The following is a 23,061-nucleotide window of genomic DNA, read 5'->3' on the forward strand; positions in this document are numbered from 1 at the left end:
AAGTCAGAGAAAGACAAATATTGTGTGCTCTCACATGTGGAATCTGAAATAGCCGAACTCCTAGAAGCAGAGAGAAAAACGGTGGTTGCTAGGAGGAGGAAATGGGGAGGTGTCAATAAAGGATATAAGCTTCCAGGTATAAAATGAGTATGGGGACCTAATGTACAGCATGATGACTTTGGTTAACAGTACAATATGTATTATATATTTAAAAGTTGCTAATAGAGAAAGTTGCTAACATCTTAAATGTTCACACCCCCAAAACCAAGTAATTATTATGTGAAGTGATGGTATATTAACTGACCCTACTGTGGTAATCATTTTACAACATAGAAGTGTATCACATCATTGCATTGTACATCTTAAAGATACACAATTATATGTCATTATATCTCAATAAAGCTGGAAAAAAATTTTAATTAAAAAATCTCCAGAATCTGGATTTACTTTCCTATTTAAACAACTTGAAAATACAGACAAAATGTATGAAACAGTGCTATTAAAAAGTGGATATCAGTCAACAAAAGCAAGTGATCTCTGAGAAACAGGAAACAAATGAGGGTGAGCCCTATGATTACCCCACCTTACTGCATAGAGAATTTTTTTGTTTGTTTGGGTCGCTCTTTGTTTCCTCTTTTTCTTTTTTCCCTTCCTTTCTTTCTTTCTGTCTTTCTTTCTTTTTTCAGTTTGGCAATTTCTTAAAACATTTAATGCATGCTTAACATGTGACCCAGCCATTCTTCTACTGAGTGTTTACCCAAAATAAATGAAGCCATACATTTATAGAAAAACGTATGCATGAATGAATGTTCTTAGCAATTTTCTTTGCAATAATAGCCCCAAACTTGAAACAACCCAAATGTCTATCAACTGCTGATTAAATAAACAAATTTGTGGTATACCTGTACAATGAAGTAACACTCAGCAATAAAATAGAGTATACTATTGATACATACAACAAAAATGGATGAATCTCAGCATAATTATGCCAATTTGGAAAGAAGCCAGATTTTTTAATATATATGTTTCTATTTATATAAAATTGTGCAAACTGCAAACTAATATATGATGACAGAAAATATGTGAGTAGTTGGTTATCTTTGGATTGGGCAGAGTGGGAGAGGTAAGATGTAAGGCTTACAGAGGGGTACAAAGTACTTTTGGGAGGGAAGGATATGCTGTTTTGAACATAGTGATGATTTCACAGGTAAAAACATGTTGGAAGATACCGACTTATAGACTTTAACCATATGCAATTTATTGTATATCTGTTATACTTTGTAAAGCTCTTTTTAACGTGAAAGACTAATATCCTAATTAATAGTGGAAGACTGATGTCATAAGGAACCAAGTAGAACACATAATATATAGGTTTAACCTATATATATACAGATTAGTCACTGTTTAAAAGCATTAATGAGTTCCAATATAGATCTGATGTAGAATAAAAAACATGAAAGAGTCAGAGATGTAAGGATTGAATGAAAAGGTCTACATGTTTGATCAAAGGTCCAGAAAAAGAGAATATGTAGAGCAAGGAGGAGGCAGTCTTCAAAGGTAATGACTGAGAGTTTTCCAAGGTGACATCCCAGCATGGTGAATCCTGAGTAGCATAACTAAAAGAAGTCCAGGTCTAAATACATTATAGAAAAAAATGCAAAACACAGCACTCCCCTAGCCCCGCCCAAAAAAAGAAGAAGAGGAAGAGGAAGAGGAAGAAGAAGAAGAAGAAGAAGAAGAAGAAGAAGAAGAAACAACGAACCAACCAGAGGAGAAACTTGAAGAGGATTGATTTTTAGATTGGCAGCTTAGAAGCTCCCAGTAGAGGATGGGAGTGTTGGCTATCTTCAAAGTATTAAGAAGAAATAACTGTCAACCAAAAAGTCTGTACCCAACTAATGTATAACTCACATGAAGCTGTTCACATTGCCATGTTGAATAGTAAGGAAGCCAATGGAAAGGATGGATATTGGATAGGTTTACTAACAGTCTCTGTCTTGACTGAAACTAGTGGTGAAAACAGTGGGAAGAAGAAAATGATGTTATCAGAAAAGGTAGGTAAATAGAAAGCATAAAATAAGAGGGTAGGAGGGATGGGAGCTAACTAATATTTCTAATATCTTCACTTCTAATATTTGTTATCATTAACGTAGTCACCCAGAGGTGTCTGCCTCATGAATTGTTCTCTGCAGATTCCTGCAGTGATGGAAGTCACGATACCTGGCTGACTAGGTTTTATATTTATGCATTAAGAAGGGCCTGAAGAGTGACTTTGTGAGAGCAGGGGAGTTGGATGCTTAACCAACTGAACCACCCAGGCTCCTCAAAAGTGATCTGTTTTTGATCCTCTTATGCACCTTTAGAAATGTTTCCTATTCAGCTTGGGGATGTGTTCTTAACCTAATGACTTTATCTCTAGAATTCTGTTCTTCTAAGTTCTTGCTCTACATTGCACTAATCCAGAACTTACCCTTGTGACCTAGACCAGATAGAGCCTGAAGAATGTTGGGATAAAATATGCTAACTAAGGTGTCCATTTATGCTTAATCTTCATTGGTTCTTATGTATAGAATGGTAGTCTATTCGGACAGCATGATCATCTCAACCTAAATCTCAGGCAACATTGCCACCAAGTTGTGTTCCTAGAGAAATGGCAAAAGAAGATCACAAACAAGGCTTTAGAATAGTTGGTTGAGCCAGACTAAGGTTGCACAAACTACATTTAACACTGTTGGAATGGACTTGTTTAGAGATTGAATGAAGCATAACTATGATATATATAATGTGCAAAACTGTTTTGTGTGAATTAAAAGAGATACAGAAAAATAAGATGATTAAAAATACATAGGAAAATAAAAATAGACTATGTGGTTCACCAAAATTTTGCCTCACATATTTTTCTATCTCTAAAGTTTTGGGACGTTTCTAGTATTTGAGAACTACGTGTATGCAGATGTGAGAAAAGCTAAAAGTCAACTTCTCCTACCATAAAAAGCTTATGTAACCAACAGACAAATTTGTATGGCTTATTTTTTGAGCCCCAGTCTTATCAACATCAAGAATGTTCCCCCAAATTTTAAGAAAGCACTGTCAGTTTTTTTCCCTCAAAGACAAGATATAATGTTTTAAACTTAACCTTATTTTTATAAATGAGCTGATATATCATTTCCTACATAAAAGTGTTTGTGCTCTAACCTACGCTAATGATAAAATTTCACTGAAGTTATTTTCCTTTTGAGTAAACAGCATTTAGGAGACCATTATGTGTGATCCATGTATAAAGCATTAAAATTTAAGATAAATGACCAAATAGCATTTATAAACAGCTAAATTGTTCATTCTCTTTCACTTTTGAGGGCAGATACTTACACAGAGCTGTTCTGTTTTCAGGGAGAAAAACAAAACCTCCACGACCAGATTCCCCAGCCACTACACCAAACATATCTGTGAAGAAGAAAAATAAAGATGGTAAGGGTAAGTACTATAATTTCCTTGTAATACTTATAGGTCAAGTAACAGTTAGATTGCTTTAAAATATCTGCATTTTGTGAGAAAAACTACCAGCTCTCTTGACTTATTGAAATGGATCTTATTGCTGCCACATGCTTATAAAGTACAGTTGGCACTTTTCCATTCAAGAGATTTTTTTATGTACCTGTGTGTCCTTTCATTTAATAATGAGTCTCTTGGGAGAGTTCAGCCAGGTTAGCCTTTCAGTTCATAGACACTTTATAATACTGTTTTGAAGTTCTCATATTTTCATAACTGCAGCCCAAATATGAAAAAAATTAAGGTCAATCCATTTGCTCTGATATAAAAAGAACAACTATTGAATGTTTTGTATAACTCTTTTTCACTGGTTTTCTTAGGTAATGGTTCTTAAAGAGGTAAGAAAAAATTCCTCTCAAAGTGTTTTTTTTTCCTCCCTAAGTTATCACAAATCTAATTGCCAAGATTGCTCTGTCCAGACATCTTACATAAGACTTTTAGTTGTGTTTAATTTTGCTCTTTCAAATGAAATTGTAATCAGTTCAACAGAAATTGCTTTTGTTTCAGGAAACACAATTTATCTTTGGGAGTTTTTACTGGCACTGCTCCAGGACAAAGCTACTTGTCCTAAATATATCAAATGGACCCAGCGAGAAAAAGGCATTTTTAAACTGGTAGATTCCAAAGCAGTATCCAGGTTGTGGGGAAAGCACAAAAACAAACCTGACATGAATTACGAGACCATGGGAAGAGCTCTCAGGTACATGAAGCTTTTGTAGTTTGTTGTGTTAAGAATATTATTTCCCAAATACTACAAAGTAGGTAACTTCTAAAAAGTTAGAGGATTACAAAAATGGTGAATTTTATTATTGAATTACTAAAACCACACAACTTACAGAAATCACTATGTATTTTGGGGTGCCTGGGTGGCTCAGTTGCTTAAACATCTGACTTGTGGTTTCAGCTCAGGTGGTGATCTCACAGTTCCTGAGTTTGAGGCCCAGGTCAGGCTCTGTGCTGACAGTGCGGAACCTCGAGCCTGCTTGGGATTCTCTGTCTCCCTCTCTCTGCCCCTCCCCTTGTGCATGCATTCATTCTCTCCCTCCCTCCCTCCCTCCCTCCTTCCATCCCTCCCTCCCTCTCTGTCTCTCTCTCTCAAAAAAAAAAAAAAAAAAAATCAGTGTGTATTTAAATTGAAATCTGACTCCAATCTAGGAAAATGTTTTCCTTCAAAAAAAATTTTTCATGCAAATAACAGACAGTTTCCTTATAAAGGGACTAAAAAATGTAAACCATCAACAGAAATTTAAATTGACCACAGGAGTCATATGTTTGGAGCCATTAAACTTGAATTCAGCACAAAGTTAACAAATAGTGGTAATGCAGGTACTTAATAAGAGGGTGCATTTTTATTTATTTTCTTTAATTTTTTTTTTAACGTTTATTTGAGAGAGAGACAGAGTGTAAGTGGGGGAGGGTAGAGAGAGAGGGAGACACAGAATCTGAAGTAGGCTCCAGGCTCTGAGTGTCAGCACAGAGCTTGATGTGAGGCTTAAACCCACAAACTGTGAGATCATGACCTGAGCCAAAGTCAGATGCTTAACTGAGTGAGCCACCCAGGTGCCCCAAGATTTTAAATGTAAATCTCAGATATGATCTGTATATCTGAATAAATGCTTCAAGAATAATGTTAGATACTGTGAAATTTTGAACTAGGGTATCATTTTATTCTTAAGCTCACTATTAGTTTGTTTTTTCTGTGCTCTCTCTCTCTCGAGATACACATCTATTTGAGAAAGATTTACTAGAAGTAGCAATCATCATGGTGCCTGGGTGGCTCGGTTGGTTAAGTGTCAGACTTTGGCTCACATCATGATCTCAGGGTTCATGGGTTCAAGCCCCACTTTGGGCTGTCTGCTGTCAGCACAGAGCCCACTTTGGGCCCTCTGTCTCCCTCTGTGCTCCTTCCCTTCTCTAATTCCTGCTCTCTGAGATGGAGACGGAATCCCAAGCAGACTCCACAAGGCAGTACAGAGCCCAACGCAGGGCTCCAGCCCGTGAACCATGAGATCATGACCTTTACTGAAACCAAAAGTCAGACACTTAGCCGACTGAGCCACACAAAGCCCCTAAATTCTTGAGGTTTGTAGTAGATTTGAGTATTCCGGCAAGTTGGAAGAAGGGGAGATGAAGAAAAGTGAACTAGATAGTTCACTGTATAATCCATATACTTTATCAACAATCTCCTCATCAGAACTGGTTTTAGGTTTAGTTAGCAATAAGGATTTTTCTATGTAAGTATGTGTGTTTTATATATATTTAGAAAGAATGTGTTTGGGGCACCTGGGTGGCTCAGTCAGCAGGGCGTCCAACATCGGCTCAGGTCATGACCTCGCTATTTCATGAGTTCAAGCCCCATGTTGGACACTGTGCCAACGGCTTGGAACCTGGAGCCTACTTTGGATTCTCTGTCTCCCTCTCTCTCTGCCCCTGCCTGCTTGTGTTCTCTCTTTATGTCTCTCTCTCAAAAATAAATCAACACTAAAAAAAAAAAAAGAGAGAGAGAAGGGTCCCCTGGGTAGCTCAGTTGGTTAAGTGTCAGACTTTGGCTCAGGTCATGATCTCATGGTTCGTGGGTTTGAGTCCTGCATCAGGCTCTGTGCTGGCAGCTTGGAGCCTGGATCCTGCTTCAGATTCTGTCTCTGTCTCTCTTCCCCTCCCCTACTTGTGCTCTCTCTCTCTCTCTCAAATATAAAAACATTAAAAACAATTTTTTTTAAAGAAAACAATATGTTTAATTATACTATCTTATATAAAGTTACTACCCTTCATCTTGAAATTCTTCTCCTACTTGTTTCCAACTTGAGACTCTGTTATTATTAGGGAATTTTTAATGTTGTTGAATATCATTTTAATTTATGTTTAATTGAATAAAATATTGATAAAATTGTCTGCTTTGAATAGGTACTATTACCAAAGGGGTATTCTGGCAAAAGTAGAAGGTCAGCGCTTGGTGTATCAGTTCAAGGAAATGCCAAAAGATCTTATTTATATAGATGATGAGGATCCAGGTTCCAGCATAGAGTCTTCAGATCCATCACTGTCTTCAACAACTACTTCAAGTAGGAGCCAAGCAAGCAGATCGAGAGTATCCTCAAGTCCAGGGATAAAAGGAGGAGCCACTACAGTTCTAAAGCCGGGAAATTCTAAAGCTACAAAACCCAAAGATCCTGCAGAAGCTGCACAGCCATCAGAAGTTCTGAGGACAGTGCAGCCCACACAGTCTCCATATCCCACCCAGCTCTTCCGGACTATTCATGTAGTACAGCCAGTACAAGCTGTCCCAGAAGGAGAAGCAACCGTAACCAGTAGCATGCAGGATGAAACATTAAATTCTTCCGTTCAGAGTATTAGGTGAGAAAACTATAAAGTTATTGATGCATTTCATTATGTAATGTTTCTGACCAGAGCCATTATTAGTTAAATACCTTAGGATTCAGAAGTGAGAATAAAAATTGTATTGATTTCAAGCTAGAAATCTTATTCAACAGATTGTTTTCAGCAGCAGTGTATATGACATCAATCCTCTGATTCTATCAGTGATTCCTTATTTTTAAACTTTGACATTACTTGATGTTATTCTGTTAAGTCTAGTCTACTGTACCGTTGTACGATTGGATTGATCATACAAGAAGCAATCCACATATTAGAAACTCCAGAGAATGGTTTCAGATCTTCCTTTCAAAGTCAGAAGCTGTAAAAATTTAACATAAATTGACAATCATGACCTTCTGGAATATAGTGAGTTCGAAGAAACAACATTACTCCTTGAGAAGATCCTATCATGGAGCAGTTTTAAAGTTCAAAGAGGCCAAGAATCTAATTTTTTGGGCTTTTAGAGTAGCAGAAGTTGGAAAAATAGTTTTATAGCAATCAAATCAAATTTATCTCATAACCCTGGGAAAGATGAAACAACAAATTGATCAAGAAAACCCTGTCTGCTTTAAACTGGTCTTTTGCAGCATTTGGGACTGGTCTCATTGATGTAGAATGGGGAAAAAGAGGAAAGGCAGAAAATTAGATGGACATTTGTAACATTCTCTTTTTCTACGGTCATGAATTTCCAGAATGTGAATTACAATAAAACATAGGAGCCCGTCCAAATATAATAAAAATGATTCTTTGATTATTTTTATTAGCTGACTTCAGTCTTAACATTTGTATATTCCTGAATATAAATGCTGGATTTTTGTTCTGTTGATCTTGAGGTAAGAAGCATTACCCAGAATCAAGACAGAGTTAGATGTTTTAGTCTTCCTTGTATGGTCCATTTAAACTTGTGGCATCGTGAAAATTGACTTGCAAGGAGTAGAAAGGTTACATTTGTCCCATTTTAATTGGACAGGAAGGATCAGTCTTTCACTGTTATTAAAGGAGTGCTTATTTATCTATTTTCTTTTTAATGTTTTATTTTCCTCTATGTCCTATTGGTTTTGTATGATAACTGAGTATCTAGTTGGAAGTACGTGATTCCTCCCATTGGTTTCTAGGCTCTTTGTCGTCTTATCATTGTGTGTATTCGTGCTGATAGGAAACATCCAATAGTCATAAGCTAATCACTAGGACCCCCTTCTTGGAGTGATTCAGTTATTTTTTAGCATCTTTTTTTTACACCTTGAGAATAAAAACAAATCCCCCCACCTTGCAATAAAAAAAGTCCACATAACTCTAGCTCTGATGGATATTAAATTGTGATACTGTATTGGATACTTTATTACTCTGAATGTCAATTTCTGAATAATACTCAGTGCTAGATATTAAAATGCTATAATTATACTCCTTATCCATGATTTGCAAACTGTCTTTTGGTGTACTTTTCAGAATTTTCATTTCTAAGGTCCCTGATTGTTCTGTGGACTCCCTGCCTGCTTCCTGGCTCCAGTATTTTTTCTCTGGAGTCCAACCTGTTATATAAGACTACTAGTCACAGCTTTGCTATGCTACTTTCTTACAGCTTTTGTTAGATTCATGTTGCACACAGACCTGCAGTTAAATTTCTGGAGCTTCCGCTACCAGCTCTCACTTCTCTGCTCATGATTCCTTCCTTGCCTTCCACAGTTAAAGCTGACTGCTTGTGTGCAGTGCAACTCAATCTGGGACTTGAACCAGGTGTTTCAGTTGACTTTAATGCTCGTCTCCTCCTATACATGTAACCCTGCAGGAGCCACATTTTATTCATTGTCCTTCTGCTTAACATAGTCTCTATCACATAACACCCCTTCAGATTTATAGATTTTATTTTGAAATAGTGTATATATTCATTCTTATCTCCTCTCGGAATAATGAGTTCTCTAAGTGTACTGCTTATATAATGAAGAAATTAAAAACTTTAACTTTTCAGAGTTTAAAACATACTTATTGAATAAATCATTTTCTATTTATATGTATGTATATACACACTTTCTTTTTTTATATATATACACACATTCTTAATCATTCCTTTGACTTTAAAAAAAATTGTTCCCACATTTGGTTGTATCTTTTATTTGTATCTCTCAAAAATCCTACTTATTTTAAAGGAGTTAAGCCTCTAATGGAATGCATTTTATTCCCTGAAATTACTGGATGTGTTAAGGCCAAAGTTAATGAATAATGAATATAATTACTCCGGTTTTCCTATTGTTCTTTTCCATTATATAGAAAGAAAGAAAAGGTGTTAAGTAAATTTCAAGCAAATTGTACATATTACTCTGAAATTTTAATGCATTATTAGAATCATTTTTCATTAGATTATTTCCTTATTTAGTGATTTCTTTATTTTTTATTTGTATTTTTTATAATTACCTGAACTTTTCATCATGAAAAATTTCACAATATCAACAGGTTGAAATAGTACAGTGAACACCTATTTAAATCCACCTGGATTCACAGTTGATAGCATTTTGCTTTATTTGTTTTCTCTCTATTTCTACCCTTTTTCATGCTTGGTTATTTGTCAAGTAAGTGGACATCATTATGACATTTTATTTCTAATCATTTCAACATACAGTTCTTAAGAATAAAGAGGTTTTCCTAAATAACTGTCGTATTATTACTCCTGAGTAAAATAGCAGTAATTTGGCTACATTTTTCTTAATTTTATAACTACTTACTAATAAAAACAAAGACCACTTAAAGATCTGTAGCTAAGAGAAAATGGAATATATAGGACTTAAAATTATTAAAAATTAAATAAAAAGGGGGGGGCATCTGGGTGGCTCAGTCGGTTAAGCGTCCAACTTCAGCTCAGGTCATGATCTCACGGTTAATGAGTTCGAGCCCCACATCGGGCTCTGTGGTGACAGCTCAGAGCCTGGAGCCTGCTTCAGATTCTGTGTCTCCCTTTCTCTCTGCCCCTCCCCCACTCATGCTCTGTCTGTCTCTCTCTCAAAAATGAAAATAAACATTAAAAAAAAATTTATAGGACTTAGAATATTCAATGAATATATCAATAAGAACTGACATTTTCAAAGCACTCTCTGTATTTTATACGCTTTCCATATATTAATGTCTAATATCCTAACTTATCAATGAGATATAGGTAGTATTATTCCTATTTTACAGATGAGGAGGCCAAGGAACCTGGTCACATATAGTAAGTGGTGAAGACAGTGTTTTAATGCAAGAAGTTTAGTCCAAAGCAGTGAGCTCATGATTTGCCACCCTGCCTGTTGAGTCACATGATTCTCGTGAATTACCAGTCATTTACAATGAAGTAACATGTTTTTTCTTTTCTGTTTTTCCTTTGCTCATATCTTTTTATCTCACATAATTCCATGTATGTCTGTTGAAATCTATTAAGCTTTTCTAAATGATTTATGGTATATGTGCTCAGTTTTTACTCTGCTTTAATTTTATATGTGCTTTAATTTTGACTCTAGCTTCATGTTATTTAAAGAAGCTACAACAAAAGTAAACCTCTGGTAAAATATTTTCCTGAAATTGTCCCTTGATAAATTTGCAAGTCCACATACCAACCTAACATAACTTTTTTCTCTGTAATATTTATTCAAGCACCAGTAGTTTGTCTTAGGGTCTCTTAAATCACTTAGCCTCAAAAAATGTATAATGTGCAAATTATCTTAAAAGCAAAGTAATGGAGTAGGAAGACTATAGGCGTAACTTTCCAGCCCTTCAACCTCGTCAATTATTAGATGTGACATTGAATTGGATTAATTAACTATTCTGAGTGTGTTTCCTCATCTCTAAAATAAAGGTGATCTTAACAGTTAATGGTGTTACAGGTGATCATAACAGGTAAATGACAGTTCCTTGACATCTAAGTAGATATACAATAAGAACTAAATGTTACATTGTATACCTTTCTTAGTCTCAGAAAGTTTGAGGAATTTTAAATTACCAGTATATACCAGTGGTTACAAGCAGTGTAGGAAATTTTATAAAGTAGTTAACTGTAACATAACCTTTGTTATATAATATAACCAGACACAACTGACAGTTTAATCATTAACTAAGAAAAAAATAATTAAAATTTTCTGTGGTTGGGAAAAGGCTGCATGATATTTTACCTTTAATCTCTGAATTTTTGTATTAGTGAAAATCACTTATTTTAGAATTTGTTCAAATAAGCCAGTATATTTACATTATATATATATAAATGAGTATATATATTTTCTGGCAGAGGACAGTCAGGTGTTTGGAGAAAAGGATGTCTTTTTCTAGTTTGAACAAAAGCATTGAAAGTCTAGTGGTAGCCCTGGTTAGCAATATGGAAAATTTCCAAGTACGTTATTGCTTGTGCCACACCTGAATGAGGAAAAGAGGAAAAAGGAGTTGTGTATTAAAGGTGTGTAACTGCCCACAGTTTAAAGATAGAAAAGACAGTATTCATCTTTAGCTGAATTTATTTGGGACTGAAGAAGTGGCAGTGTGTTGTAACAGTCAAGCACAAAGGCCTTACAGCAGTTGGCCTCTTACATAGCTGGTCACCTTATGCAAGCTGTTCACTCTCTTTGTGCATTAATTTTTTATATGTAAAATGGGGATAATAGAACTTACAGGGTGGCAAGGCTGTACATATTTATAGATGCTATCTGTGTGCTTACTATATGCCATGTACTATCTTATTTACATGTACATGGCCATGAACTCTTGTCATGGGGAGCCCTTTATTTAAGAAATGATATCTGGCTATAGGGTCAGATAACATACCCAGGCTCAGATTCCACCCAAGATACCCTGATTCAGGTAGGCAAGGGGAAGAAGGAAGAACAGTGTATTTTGGAAAAGCTGCCTGGATCCCAAAGTTATTCTGTATCCTTCCAACTGTTTTATTGCCTGCCCAATATTATCAGTATATCTGGCCTCTATTTCTAGTCATAGCCTGTCCACCTATTAAATCTTCATTACCCGGCTCATATTCTCTTCTAATTCCATCCTTCAAAAGAGCTGCTAACATCCTGCTCTAGGCTGATTGTCACAGAGGCGGCTTGGTTGGAATCTGAACTTGGAAATCAGAATCCTACCACAGTGGGTAGGATCTAGTCATCCTGTGTCATTCCGCTTGCTTTGAACTTCTCTTAAGCTGCACTGAGTTTTCTTTTCCTATGTCTACCTAGCTAACCCATTTGTTTTCTCCAGAATTTTATTTCTCACGTATGTAACAAGCCACATAACTGTAACATATAAAATTTGCCTATAATAATCTGTGTGCAATGATTAACATTTGGGTGATGGGCACCAGCCTAGCTGTTGACCATTTGAAGTAACAGTCATCTATCTTCTGTATAATAGCTTCATAGAATTAAGAGGAAACAGTTGAGATCAGATGCTGAGTGTTTTCAGCTGTGCTTGTTTTATATTCACAAAGGCCATAACAATAATTTTCACACCAGTGAACTTTTAAAATTGGATTGACTCACGATATTATTAACAACCTTATGTAAGCTTGATGTACATTAAAGGATTTTATGTTAAAGATTATTTGAGCTGAGAAAACTGCTGAAACATGCTTCCATTTATTTTTGCCAAAGCTTGCCCTTATTGTTTGCTCTCAATGCCAACCTAAAGAACCCCCATGAGTTCATTATATTCATGACTCGTTTTATGTAATACAATATGAATTGTGAACTATTAAATTTCTTCTTATAGTTCTGTTCAATATACATTTAAGACTGAGTTTTTTTTTTAATTGAGCATTTTCCCTCTATATATAGAGAAACAGGTTGAAAACAATTACAATCATATGAATTCTGGTAATTGTGGATGAACATGTGGATGATATTATCCCTCAAGTATTAAAAATAATGAGAGTGAATCTAATACATTTGTTTGAAAATACCTAATTTTCTTGGGGTGCTTGGGTGGCTCAGTTGGTTAAGCATCTGATTCTTGATTTCAGCTCAGGTCATGATCTCATGGTTTGAGTTCGAGTCCCTTATGTGGCTCTGCACTAGCAGTATGGAGCCTGCTTGGGATTCTCTGTCTCCCTCTGTCTCTGCCCCTCCCCTGCTCATGCTTGTGCTCTTGCTCGCTCGCTCCAAAAATAAACTTAAAAAAAAATAAAATTTCTAATTTTCTTTCAGGCAGTTCATAATAACTTCTTTGCCAAGCATTTTGATATCCTCCTCCTTCCCCAACAAAATTGCTTCCCCATTTGTGTTAATGTGGCACTTTGTACAGCAGATGGTATCATGGTTAATGGCCTGAGAGTTTTGTGTTGGACATTCCATTATAATACAGGGTCTGGTACGATGTTTATGTTGTGTTGAAAATACAGGGAGTAGCATTTGAAATGTATAACTCATATTTTGTCAAAATGACTTCAAATGTTAAAAAAGTTTTCAGGTGTGTAGAATATGCTGATTTTCTTTTATTTCATAATCTCAATAGGACTATACAGGCTCCAACCCAAGTTCCAGTAGTTGTGTCTCCTGGGAATCAGCATTTGCATACAGTAACACTCCAGACAGTGCCAATCACAACAGTGATAGCCAGCACAGATCCATCATCAGGTGCTGGATCTCAGAAATTTATTTTACAAGCCATTCCATCCTCACAGCCCATGACAGTACTGAAAGAAAATGTCATGCTGCAGTCACAGAAGCCAGGCTCCCCTCCTTCGATTGTCTTGAGCCCTGCCCATGTACAGCAGGTACTTACTAGCAATGTTCAATCCATTTGCAACGGAACCGTCAGTATGGCTTCATCTCCGTCCTTCAGCGCTACTACTCCTGTGGTGACCTTTTCTCCTCGAAGTTCACAACTTGTTGCTCACCCACCTGGCACTGTAATCACTTCGGTTATCAAAGCTCAAGAAACAAAAACTCTTATACAGGAAGTAGAGAAAAAGGAAGTTGAAGATCATTTGAAAGAAGACATTGAGAAGACTGAGCAACAGCCACAGCCTTATGTGATGGTGGTATCCAATTCCAATGGATTTGCCTCTCAGGTAGCTGTGAAACAAAATGAATTGCTGGAACCCAACTCTTTTTAATTAATATACCAAAGGAATTATGGATGGTTGTTTTTTAATTGAACATTTCCAGTTGTATTCAAACTGATTCTAAGATAAATTCTACAGATGTTCCTAATTTTGTAGTTAATTGTTAAAAATATTAATTTAGAGTTAATTTTGACTTTGTTAGATGAGGGAGGGTACCCAAGTGTTTCTCTTTGTTCTGCAAATGTTTCAGAATTCAATTGTGAAGGAACAGGCATTTTATACTATGAAGACATTCTTTTCAGATTTTTTTCAGTTGCTATACCATAAGCATTTTTTAAGTTTCTTTTTTAATTTTACATGGTATTAGTTTTTCTGATTCTTTTGTAAATACAGTACTTAAATACAAGGCAACAGGAGATTTATATAGGAACCATTTTCATTCCACTTGCGTAAGTTAAAGTCTTGACCCTTTCAAATGCAAGACACCTATTTTATACTTTGTTAAAATTATGATTTCAGTTAGATTGACTTTAGTTGGTTGCACTGTATAAGGAACTATGAAGATGTAGAAAACAACATTAAAAATTGAAAGTTGCCCATGATACGGCTGAACCTGTTTCAGAAGCAGGATAGTATAAAAGCGTCAGCCTAAGAGTGGCTCTTCTGCTAATTAGTTGTGTGATGTTGGGCAAAGCCACTGGATCTTTTTGGGCCTCAGTTCTCCCATAAAAGGAAGGGATATGTTGGATTAGACGAGATGATCTTTAGGCTCCTTTCTGGTTCTAAAGTTAATGATTCTAGCTCCTATATTTTAAAGTTATATCAACTAAAACATTATCAGCTTATTTCTTAATGTAAATATGGCTAACATATTGCAGAAAAATAACTGGCCCTACAACCTACAAAATTCATTCTTCTGTTATCTGTAAGATCTGCTATGAATCTGAATTCTTCCTAAATACTGTGTTCATTAACTTTTTAGGCCACTGTGTACCGTGGCCCATCAGTAAACTTACATTGCTGAGTGCTAAATGATGTACTGCCATTCTGAAAGAGTCAAGGCTCTTTCTTAAGGGCCCGGAAAGCAACCACACCTTGGGCTCATCTGGCTGAGTAGTCAGTTGCTATAAAAGCATAATTGCTTTATATTTTGGATCATTTTTTTATTGGGAGTTGGGGGGGTTGCGTACAAAGATAATATACATATATATCTGAGTCTCGGAAATGAAATAGTTTTTAGATTACTTTTCAACTGTAAATAATGTACATTTAATTTCACAAGAAAAATTGTTTTCTGCAAATTTTCTAGTACAGCAAAGGAGAAACTTTTGTAGATGAAAAAAATCATGTTTAGAGGTCTCTTGTTCTATGTTTTCATATTACAGAGTGAATTTGTATTTAAGCAAAAATTTAAATTTTGGAAGCCTCTAAACGTTTTTGTATCTTTAATTGGTTTATTATTAAATAAATCATGTAAAAATTCTCAGTGTTTGTGTTTTAAGCAAATATTTCTTAAGAAGAAGTATACAGAAAATGTTGTTGGTATTTGGAATGCTATTAAGTATTCGTATAATAAGCTCCATCGGTCAGATTAGAATTGCTGAATGCAGTTCCTCCTCTCAGTTTTCCTTTCTGCTATGCCAGACGGCAGCTTCTACATGGCACACGTGGATTGCCAAGCTCTATAAATTAGAAAACAATGAAATTTTCTTAGCGATAATATTCAACACACTCTAAAAAACAAGTTTTCTGGGGCGCCTAGTGGCTCAGTTGGTAAGCGTCTGACTTCAGCTCAGGTCACGATCTCACGGTTCGTGAGTTCGAACCCTGCATCGGGCTCTGTGCTGACAGCTCAGAGCCTGGAGCCTGCTTCAGATTTTGTGTCTCCCTCTCTCTCTGCCCCTCCCCTGCTCATGCTGTGTCTCTCAAAAATAAATAAACATTAAAAAATTAAAAATAATAATAAAAAACAAGTTTTCTAATTAGAAATCAGATCAGTTAATTGTTAAACTTAGAAAACATAGAACCAGAAAAAGAGAAGAAAATTAAAATCTCAATGCAATACCCCTGTACCTAGTAGTAACTTACACACTTACTCATTTTGTCATGTCAGTTAATATTCTTCAAAAATGGGATTTTAAAAGGAGCATTTTAATCTCTGAAGTCAGAGGAATGCAGAAAAGAATCTGAACAAATAGGCCTTGCTAAATTTCCCTAGTTTACTACCCTTAGTTCATACCCTTTTCTTCTGTCATTTTTCATGACTTCCCATTCTTTATCAAACCTAGTATAAAAACACTTAGGCTTAACATTTCTTTGAATCTTCATTTCCATATGAAGGCTCCCACATCATGTAAAACATTAAAATAAATAGGTATGCTTTCCTTCTTTAAACTGTCAGTTTGATTTTTAGGCCCAGCTAAGCACCCTAAGAGAGTCATGGGAAAGTTCTTTCTCCTCTAGAACTCTGGCTAGCCATGCATCCCCTAACATAATGTCCTCATATTGAACTCCTGAACAGGAGCATAGCCAGCTCTCTGGCCTGTGATGTTACTCTCACTGTCGTAACCTAAAAACCTGATGTTTTCTCAGTTCCCATTCATTCTTTAACCTTCTATAGTATTGCATTTGCCCTATTACCCTGAAATTACTGTTGCAAAGGTCACTAACTAGTAGTTAATTTCTAAATGCCAGATTTCTGTCCTTATCTTCCTTGACCTTTCCAACATCTAACCTTTTATAACTCACCCTGAACTTTTTTTTTTTTCAAGAAACAAATTTTTTTTTTTTTTTTTTTTTTTTTTTTTTTAATTTTAGAGAGAGAGTGTGTGTGAGCAGGGGAGAGGGGCAGAGGGAGAGAAAGAATCTTAAGCAGGCTGCACGCTCAGTATGGAACCCAGTGCAGGGCTTGATCTTACAACCCTGGGATTATGACCTGAACCAAAATCAAGAACTGGATGCTCAACCAACTGAGCCAGCCAGGTGCCCCAACTCACTGTTACTTTAAGTTCTCAATTTATTGCTTTCACTTTTTTTTAATTTTTATTTTTTATTAAAAAAAATTTTTTTAAATGTTTATTCCAGTTTCATTATGTCAAATCCTTTAGTGTCAAGCCCTTCCTCACTGTCCTCAGAGAGTTGATATCCTGCATGGTCTTACCTCTTCTTGGTCCCACCAGCCTTATCTTCAAATATTACTCTCCAAATCCTGTCAGTTCGGATTGGGGTGCTTTCAGTTGCCTGAAACAAAAACCCAATTTAAAATTATTAAATAGTACAAAATAAGACATCTGGAGTTAGGTTTCCAGGTTAGTTAATTCAGGAACTCGGGTGATAGTAACCAGGTTTCTTCCCTCTCTGCTTTCCCATCCTCAGCATTTTGCTTTAGTTTCCAGGATGGCTTCTGCCATACTTGCCAGATAGCTGCAGTAGTTCCTTCTAGGTTTCTGTTTGTCAGAAGATCTTTCCCGGAATACCCTGAACAGCCATCTCTTCAGAGCTCGTTGGCTAGATTTGTCATATACCCCTTCCTAAACAAATTGCTGGTCAAGGAAGTAGGGTTACCATGAATGACTTAGATGTGTATGGTGCCAAACAAAATCGGGGCTCCCCAGCAAGAACTGAGGGAGAATGGTGTGGCCTACCATCACCCACACGCATCTTTCTTTACAGACACTTTCAAAAACGCTCATGCCTGCATAAAACATGTATTACTCTCCCAAAGAGAGATCAAAGTCCCATCCTGTTGCCCGATCCAGTTTCATGCCTGGGATGTTTGAGATCATACGCAGTCGTCTTTTTCAGATCAGCTGTGTCCCCCTGGTTTCTTGTCCTCCACAGCCACATCCAGTATGAGCACTCAGGATACTCTTTCCAGAGTCAGCTTTAGAACACACCATTTGATGATATAAGTTTGATGCCCTGTCCCAGGGTCATCATTTTCCCACCCTGGAATAGTTGTGTCCTCAGTACCTTTCATCCTGCCTTTTATACATACCCGGTCAGTTATACAACATACCAGGGTCAGTTTTGGAGAATTCCACTTCCAAATACCAAATTGTCTTCCAGTTTGAGTTCTGGGTCCTTAGCAATAGAGATGGATTCTGGTTTTCAGCATAAAGAAATTTTATTATAAGAATATTGTATAGTTCATAGAATAGACAAAAGGACTAGAGAATCGGAGTCAATCTGAGTCAAACAGCTAGGAACAAACTGCACAAGTGATTTTGTGGAGAAATCGTAGCCACTGTTGCCAAGCACTAAACACTAGGCTTTGTATCACTGTCTCTGCTGCCCCAGGAGTTTGGTTGTGATACAAGTGCTCCTGCATCCAGGTGCCCCTGATTTTGAGCATCTTTTGATGTGCTCATGTGACGTCCATATATTTTCTTTGATGAAATGATTGTTAAAATTTGTTGTCCATCAAAAATTCTGTTGCTTTCTTATTACTGACTTTTGAGAACTCTTTATGTATTCTGGATGCAAGTTCTTCAGCTATATGATTCGCAAGTGTTTTTAAAGTGCAGAAACCTTTTAATTTTGGTAAAGTCTGATTTATCAACTTCTTAAGGGTCATGCTGTTAGTGTCATATTTAAGAAATCTTCGCCTAATCCCAGGTCACTAAGGTTTTCTTCCTTCTAGACGTTTTATAGTTTTAAATTTTACATTTGGGCCTATGATCCATTTTGAGTTAATTTTTATAGATGATGCAAGGTATGTATTGGAAGCTCACTTTTTTTGCTTTTGTATATTCAATTTGTTGAAAACACTGTCCCTTTCAATTAAAAAGTCTCAAAAGACTATCCTTTTCAGCTATCTTCCCTGAGTTATCTTTGGACCTTTGTTGAAAATCACTTGTTGTATACGTACAGGTGAATTTATGGACTCTATTCTGTTCTATTGATCTTTGTGCCAATACATACAAAGGGTTGGTGTGTTGAAATCAGTAGTGTTAGTTCTCCAGCTTTGTTATTTTTCAAAGTTGATTTGACTATTCTAATTATGTATTTCCACCTGAATTTGCAGAATCAGTTTCTCAACTGAAACAGAAAAAACCTTTGGGATTTTGATTGGGATCATGTTGAATCCATAGATCAATTTGGGAAGAACTGACATTTTAACAATATTAAGTCTCCATAGATGCATCTCCATTTGTTTAGGTGTTCTTTAATTTCTCTCAGCAGTGTTTCATAAATCTCAATGTATACTTTTTGCGTATCCTTTGTCAGGTTTATTTTTCAGTATTTAATATTTTTGATGCTATTGTAAATGTCATAAATTTCAAATTCTGACTGTTGCTGGTTTTGTTTTAAATCTTTACCTCCTATTTATGGAGGCATGAAGGGTACAAATCTTATGTGTACAACTCAATAAAATTTTACATCTGAATATATTGGCATAATTGCCACGTGGTTCAAGATATGTAACATTTCCTGCATCCAAGAAGTTTCCTTCATGGCTCTTCTCAGCTAGGAGATCACTTTCTGGTATCCCTCACAATAGTTTTTATCTTCATATAAATGGAATCAATCCAGATGTACCCTGTCTGGCTTCTTTAACTCAACATTATGTATGTGAGGTATGTATGTGAGGTTCCTACATTTTGTTGTGTGTATTTGCAATTTATTCTTAATCATTGCTCTACAGTATTTTTCTCCTATCAAAGGATATTTATTTCCAGTTTTTCCTGTGCACAATGCTGTAATCAATATTCATGTATGCAAACTAAGTACTCTTTTCTCTTGGGGATATGCCCAGTGGTAGAATTTTTGGGTAACAGGGTATATGTATGACTAGATTTAGTAGATAGTGTCAAAAGTTTTCTAGGGGTGCCTGGCTGTGGAGCGTGTAACTCTTGGAGTTGTAATTCGAGTCCCATGTTAGGGTGTAGAGATTATTTTTTTAAATCTTAAAAAAAAAAGTTTTCTAAAGTAATGACACCAATTTATACTCCCACTAGCAACATACACCAGTTATAGGTGCCCCATATCCCTGCCTAGGCTTGGTATTGGAATTCCTTTTAAACAATTCTGGTGAGTGTTTAGTAGCAAAGTATGACTTTAATGTCCCTAATATAGCTATTGATGTAGAACTTCTTTTCCTATGCCTATTGGCCATTTAGAGAACACTTGAAAATCAAAGTAATTCACTTTAAAGAAAAAATAGATACGAACATTTCAGTAAAGGCAGAAAAAGCATTTGCTATTGAATGCCTTCCCCTCTGATGTTATAGCCAAGAGAGGAAGCCCATTATCACTATTCTATTCAACACTATATGAGATGTACCAGCCAGTGAAAAACAGCAAGAAAAAGAAATGAAAGGTATAGTCATTTCACGAGACCTTACTCTTTATTCACAGATGAAAAATTGTAATCATAGAAATTCTAAAAGAACCTACAAGGTATTAGAAATGTAAGGTCAAGGGGCGCCTGGGTGGCTCCATCGGTTAAGCGTCCAACTTCAGCTCAGGTCATGATCTCGCTCGGTGCCTGGAGCCTGCTTCGGATTCTGTGTCTCCCCATCTCTTGGCCCCTCCCCTGCTCATGCTCTGTCTCTCAATAATAAATGTTAAAAAAAAAAAGAAATATAAGGTCAATATGTAAAAATACTGTTTCTACGTATTAAAAACAAAGAAGTAGAATATAAGACTTTTATCTTTTTTAATGTTTATTTTTTGAGAGAGAGCAAGAGAGACAGAGTGCAAGCTGGAGAGGGGCAGAGAGAAAGGGAGACACAGAATCAGAGGCAGGCTCCAAGCTCTGAGCTGTCAGCACAGAGCCAGATGCAGGGCTTGAATTCATGGATCGCAAGATCTTGACCTGAGCTGAAGTTGGATGCTTAACCGACCGAGCCACCCAGTCATCCCTAAATATAAAACTTTTAAAATGTCATTTAAAATAGCATTAAAAAAAACAAATAACTGGAGGGCCTGGGTGGCTCAGTTGGTTAAGTGTCTGACTCTTGATTTTGGCTCAGGTTATGATCTCACAGTTCTTGAGCTCTACATAGGGCTCTGTGCTGACAGCATGGAGCCCACCTGGAATTCTCTCTCTCCCTCTCTGCCTCTCCCTTGATCACTCTTCCCCCACCCCGTCTCTCTCTCAAAATAGATAAATAAAAGTTTTGTTTTAAAGCCGAATACTCAAGTATAAATCTAATGAAAGATATGTGATACCTCTACACTGAAATTTACAAAACTGCTGAGGGAAATTAAAGAGCACTTAAACAAATGGAGGGTGTATGAATGATACTTATGTCTCAATATTAAGAAGTCCGTTTTCTCCAAACAGATCTACAGATCCAATGCAAGTCCAATTAAAATCCCAGCAGGCTTTTTTTTTTTTTTTTTTGTAAGTTGACAAGCTCATTCTAAAATTTGTAACTAAGTGGAAATAAATTGTATAAGATGTATAAAATAATGGCAATACAGAGGATTTGGAATAGCCAAGGCAAACTTGAAAAGTTCTAGGACCTCAAGATCCATTATAAAACTACATTAATTATGATAGTGTGGTACTGGTACAAGGTTAGACACACAGACCCACATACACATGGTCTTCTACTTGACAACAAAAGTACCATAAGAATTTAGTGGGGTAGGGGTGGGGGCGCTTGGGTGGTAACTGAGTGTTCAGCTCTGGATTTCTGCTCAGGTCATGATCTCACAATTCACAGGATCGAGCCCGCATCAGGCTGTGCACGGACAGCATGGAAACTGCCTGGGATTCTCTCTCCCCCCTCTCTTTCTGCCCCTTCCCCACGTGTGCACGTGCTCTCTATCTCTCAAAATATATAAATAAAACATTTAAAAAAAGAATTTAATGGGCGAAATAATAGATGACAGCATTTTCAGTAAGTAGGGCTGGGTCACTCAGATATCCATATTGGGGGAAAAGAGCTTTGATCTCAGGCTCATACCTTCCTCAAAAATTAACGAGATAAATCATAGTCCTGGATGTCAAACCTAAATTAATAAAGCATCTAGAAGAGAACACAGAATAGCCTCATGCCCTTGGAGTAGGTGAAGCCTTATTAATATGACACAAAAAGCACTGATCCTAAAAGATCAGCAAACCCAGCCAGTTTTACCTCACATATTTCTGCTCTTACCTTTCTGTCTGACCTATGTAAGAGGGTCACTTTGGCTTGAAACACAGCAGTTGTCGCCCAACAACTGTTCTTTTCCCTTTAACCATTCTTCCATAGCACAGAGACAATAACATACTTTTAAAAATGCAAATGTGACTGTTAAGGCCTGTTTAAGTTAGAAATCCTGTAATGGGTTAGCATCGTTAAGAGCATCACATCCAAGCTCCTCAGAAGACCACATCTAGCTGTTTATGACCTGGCATTTCACCTGACTTGAATTTTGGCTCTACCAATTTTAGACTTCATATCATCGTTTTTCTAACACATGTTCTTGTCTGTCCTAATTCTAATTTAGCTTTTGAGGCTGGGGCTCGGGTATCACACCTTTGAGAAATCCATCCTTATACCTTTTTTTGGGCTGAGTGCCTGTCCTTGCTATTATGGCTATTCCCATTCACGTCAGCATTTAAAACAATGAGTTTAAATTTCTGGAGAGGATATTAACATCTTTGAATCCCAGGGCTTAGTTTAGATTTTGGATGTAGTAGACACTCAAGTTCATTTACTTGTTTAATGTCTACTGACTGGGCAGCTCGCTCCCACTTCCTCCTCCTTTCTCCACCCCTAGTCCATGGAACTTGCTAGAAGCTTCCATCAGATCTTCGTGTGTCAAAGGGCGGTGAGAGAGGACAGGACCTGACTAGATGGGAAAAGTAAAACAGTACTGACACAATATTAGGCCACCTTCCTCCCTTTGGTGCCTTTAGATGTAACAAGTTTTCTTCTCACTCGGGGAAGCCAACTAGGAAAAAAGCCTGCGGCTGTGGAGTCCTGGGTAATGGAATAGTACACGCGAACCGGAACCAAAGTGCATCCTTCAGTCTAGCATCTGCAAGGGCAGGACGATTTCCGGCAAATCCTTGTCCGTTAGGATTCCCAGCGCATAAATCACAGGAACTACGCACAGGCCGGAACTACGCTCCCGGAAAAGACACGTAGTGCAGAATGACGTCACAGGTCATGAAAGCCTCGGCTGCC

The 23,061-nt window shown here is 36.8% G+C and overlaps 1 protein-coding gene and 1 long non-coding RNA gene across 5 annotated transcripts in view; one reads left to right on the top strand and one right to left on the bottom strand.

The window, feature by feature from the left end:
• ELF1 (E74 like ETS transcription factor 1) overlaps positions 1 to 15,058 on the top strand; it is a 108,522-nt gene extending 93,464 nt beyond the window's left edge. For all 4 annotated transcript variants that reach the window (XM_042927314.1, XM_042927318.1, XM_042927312.1 and 1 more), the window contains exons 6-9: positions 3,391 to 3,474; positions 4,057 to 4,249; positions 6,454 to 6,903; positions 13,381 to 15,058. In XM_042927314.1, the coding sequence (XP_042783248.1) occupies positions 3,391 to 3,474; positions 4,057 to 4,249; positions 6,454 to 6,903; positions 13,381 to 13,984 (1,331 nt within the window). In that variant the 3' untranslated portion in view covers positions 13,985 to 15,058. The remainder of the gene's footprint in view (positions 1 to 3,390; positions 3,475 to 4,056; positions 4,250 to 6,453; positions 6,904 to 13,380) is intronic.
• Positions 15,017 to 23,033, bottom strand: LOC122213173. Its single transcript, XR_006199449.1, has 3 exons — positions 22,045 to 23,033; positions 17,094 to 17,173; positions 15,017 to 15,615 (listed from the first exon to the last, which is right to left on the bottom strand). It is a non-coding gene; the product is annotated as an uncharacterized LOC122213173 (long non-coding RNA).
• Positions 23,034 to 23,061: the final 28 nt, after the last annotated feature.

The sequence above is a fragment of the Panthera leo genome, chromosome A1 (genome assembly GCF_018350215.1).
Source record: "Panthera leo isolate Ple1 chromosome A1, P.leo_Ple1_pat1.1, whole genome shotgun sequence".
Classification (NCBI taxonomy): domain Eukaryota; kingdom Metazoa; phylum Chordata; class Mammalia; order Carnivora; family Felidae; genus Panthera; species Panthera leo.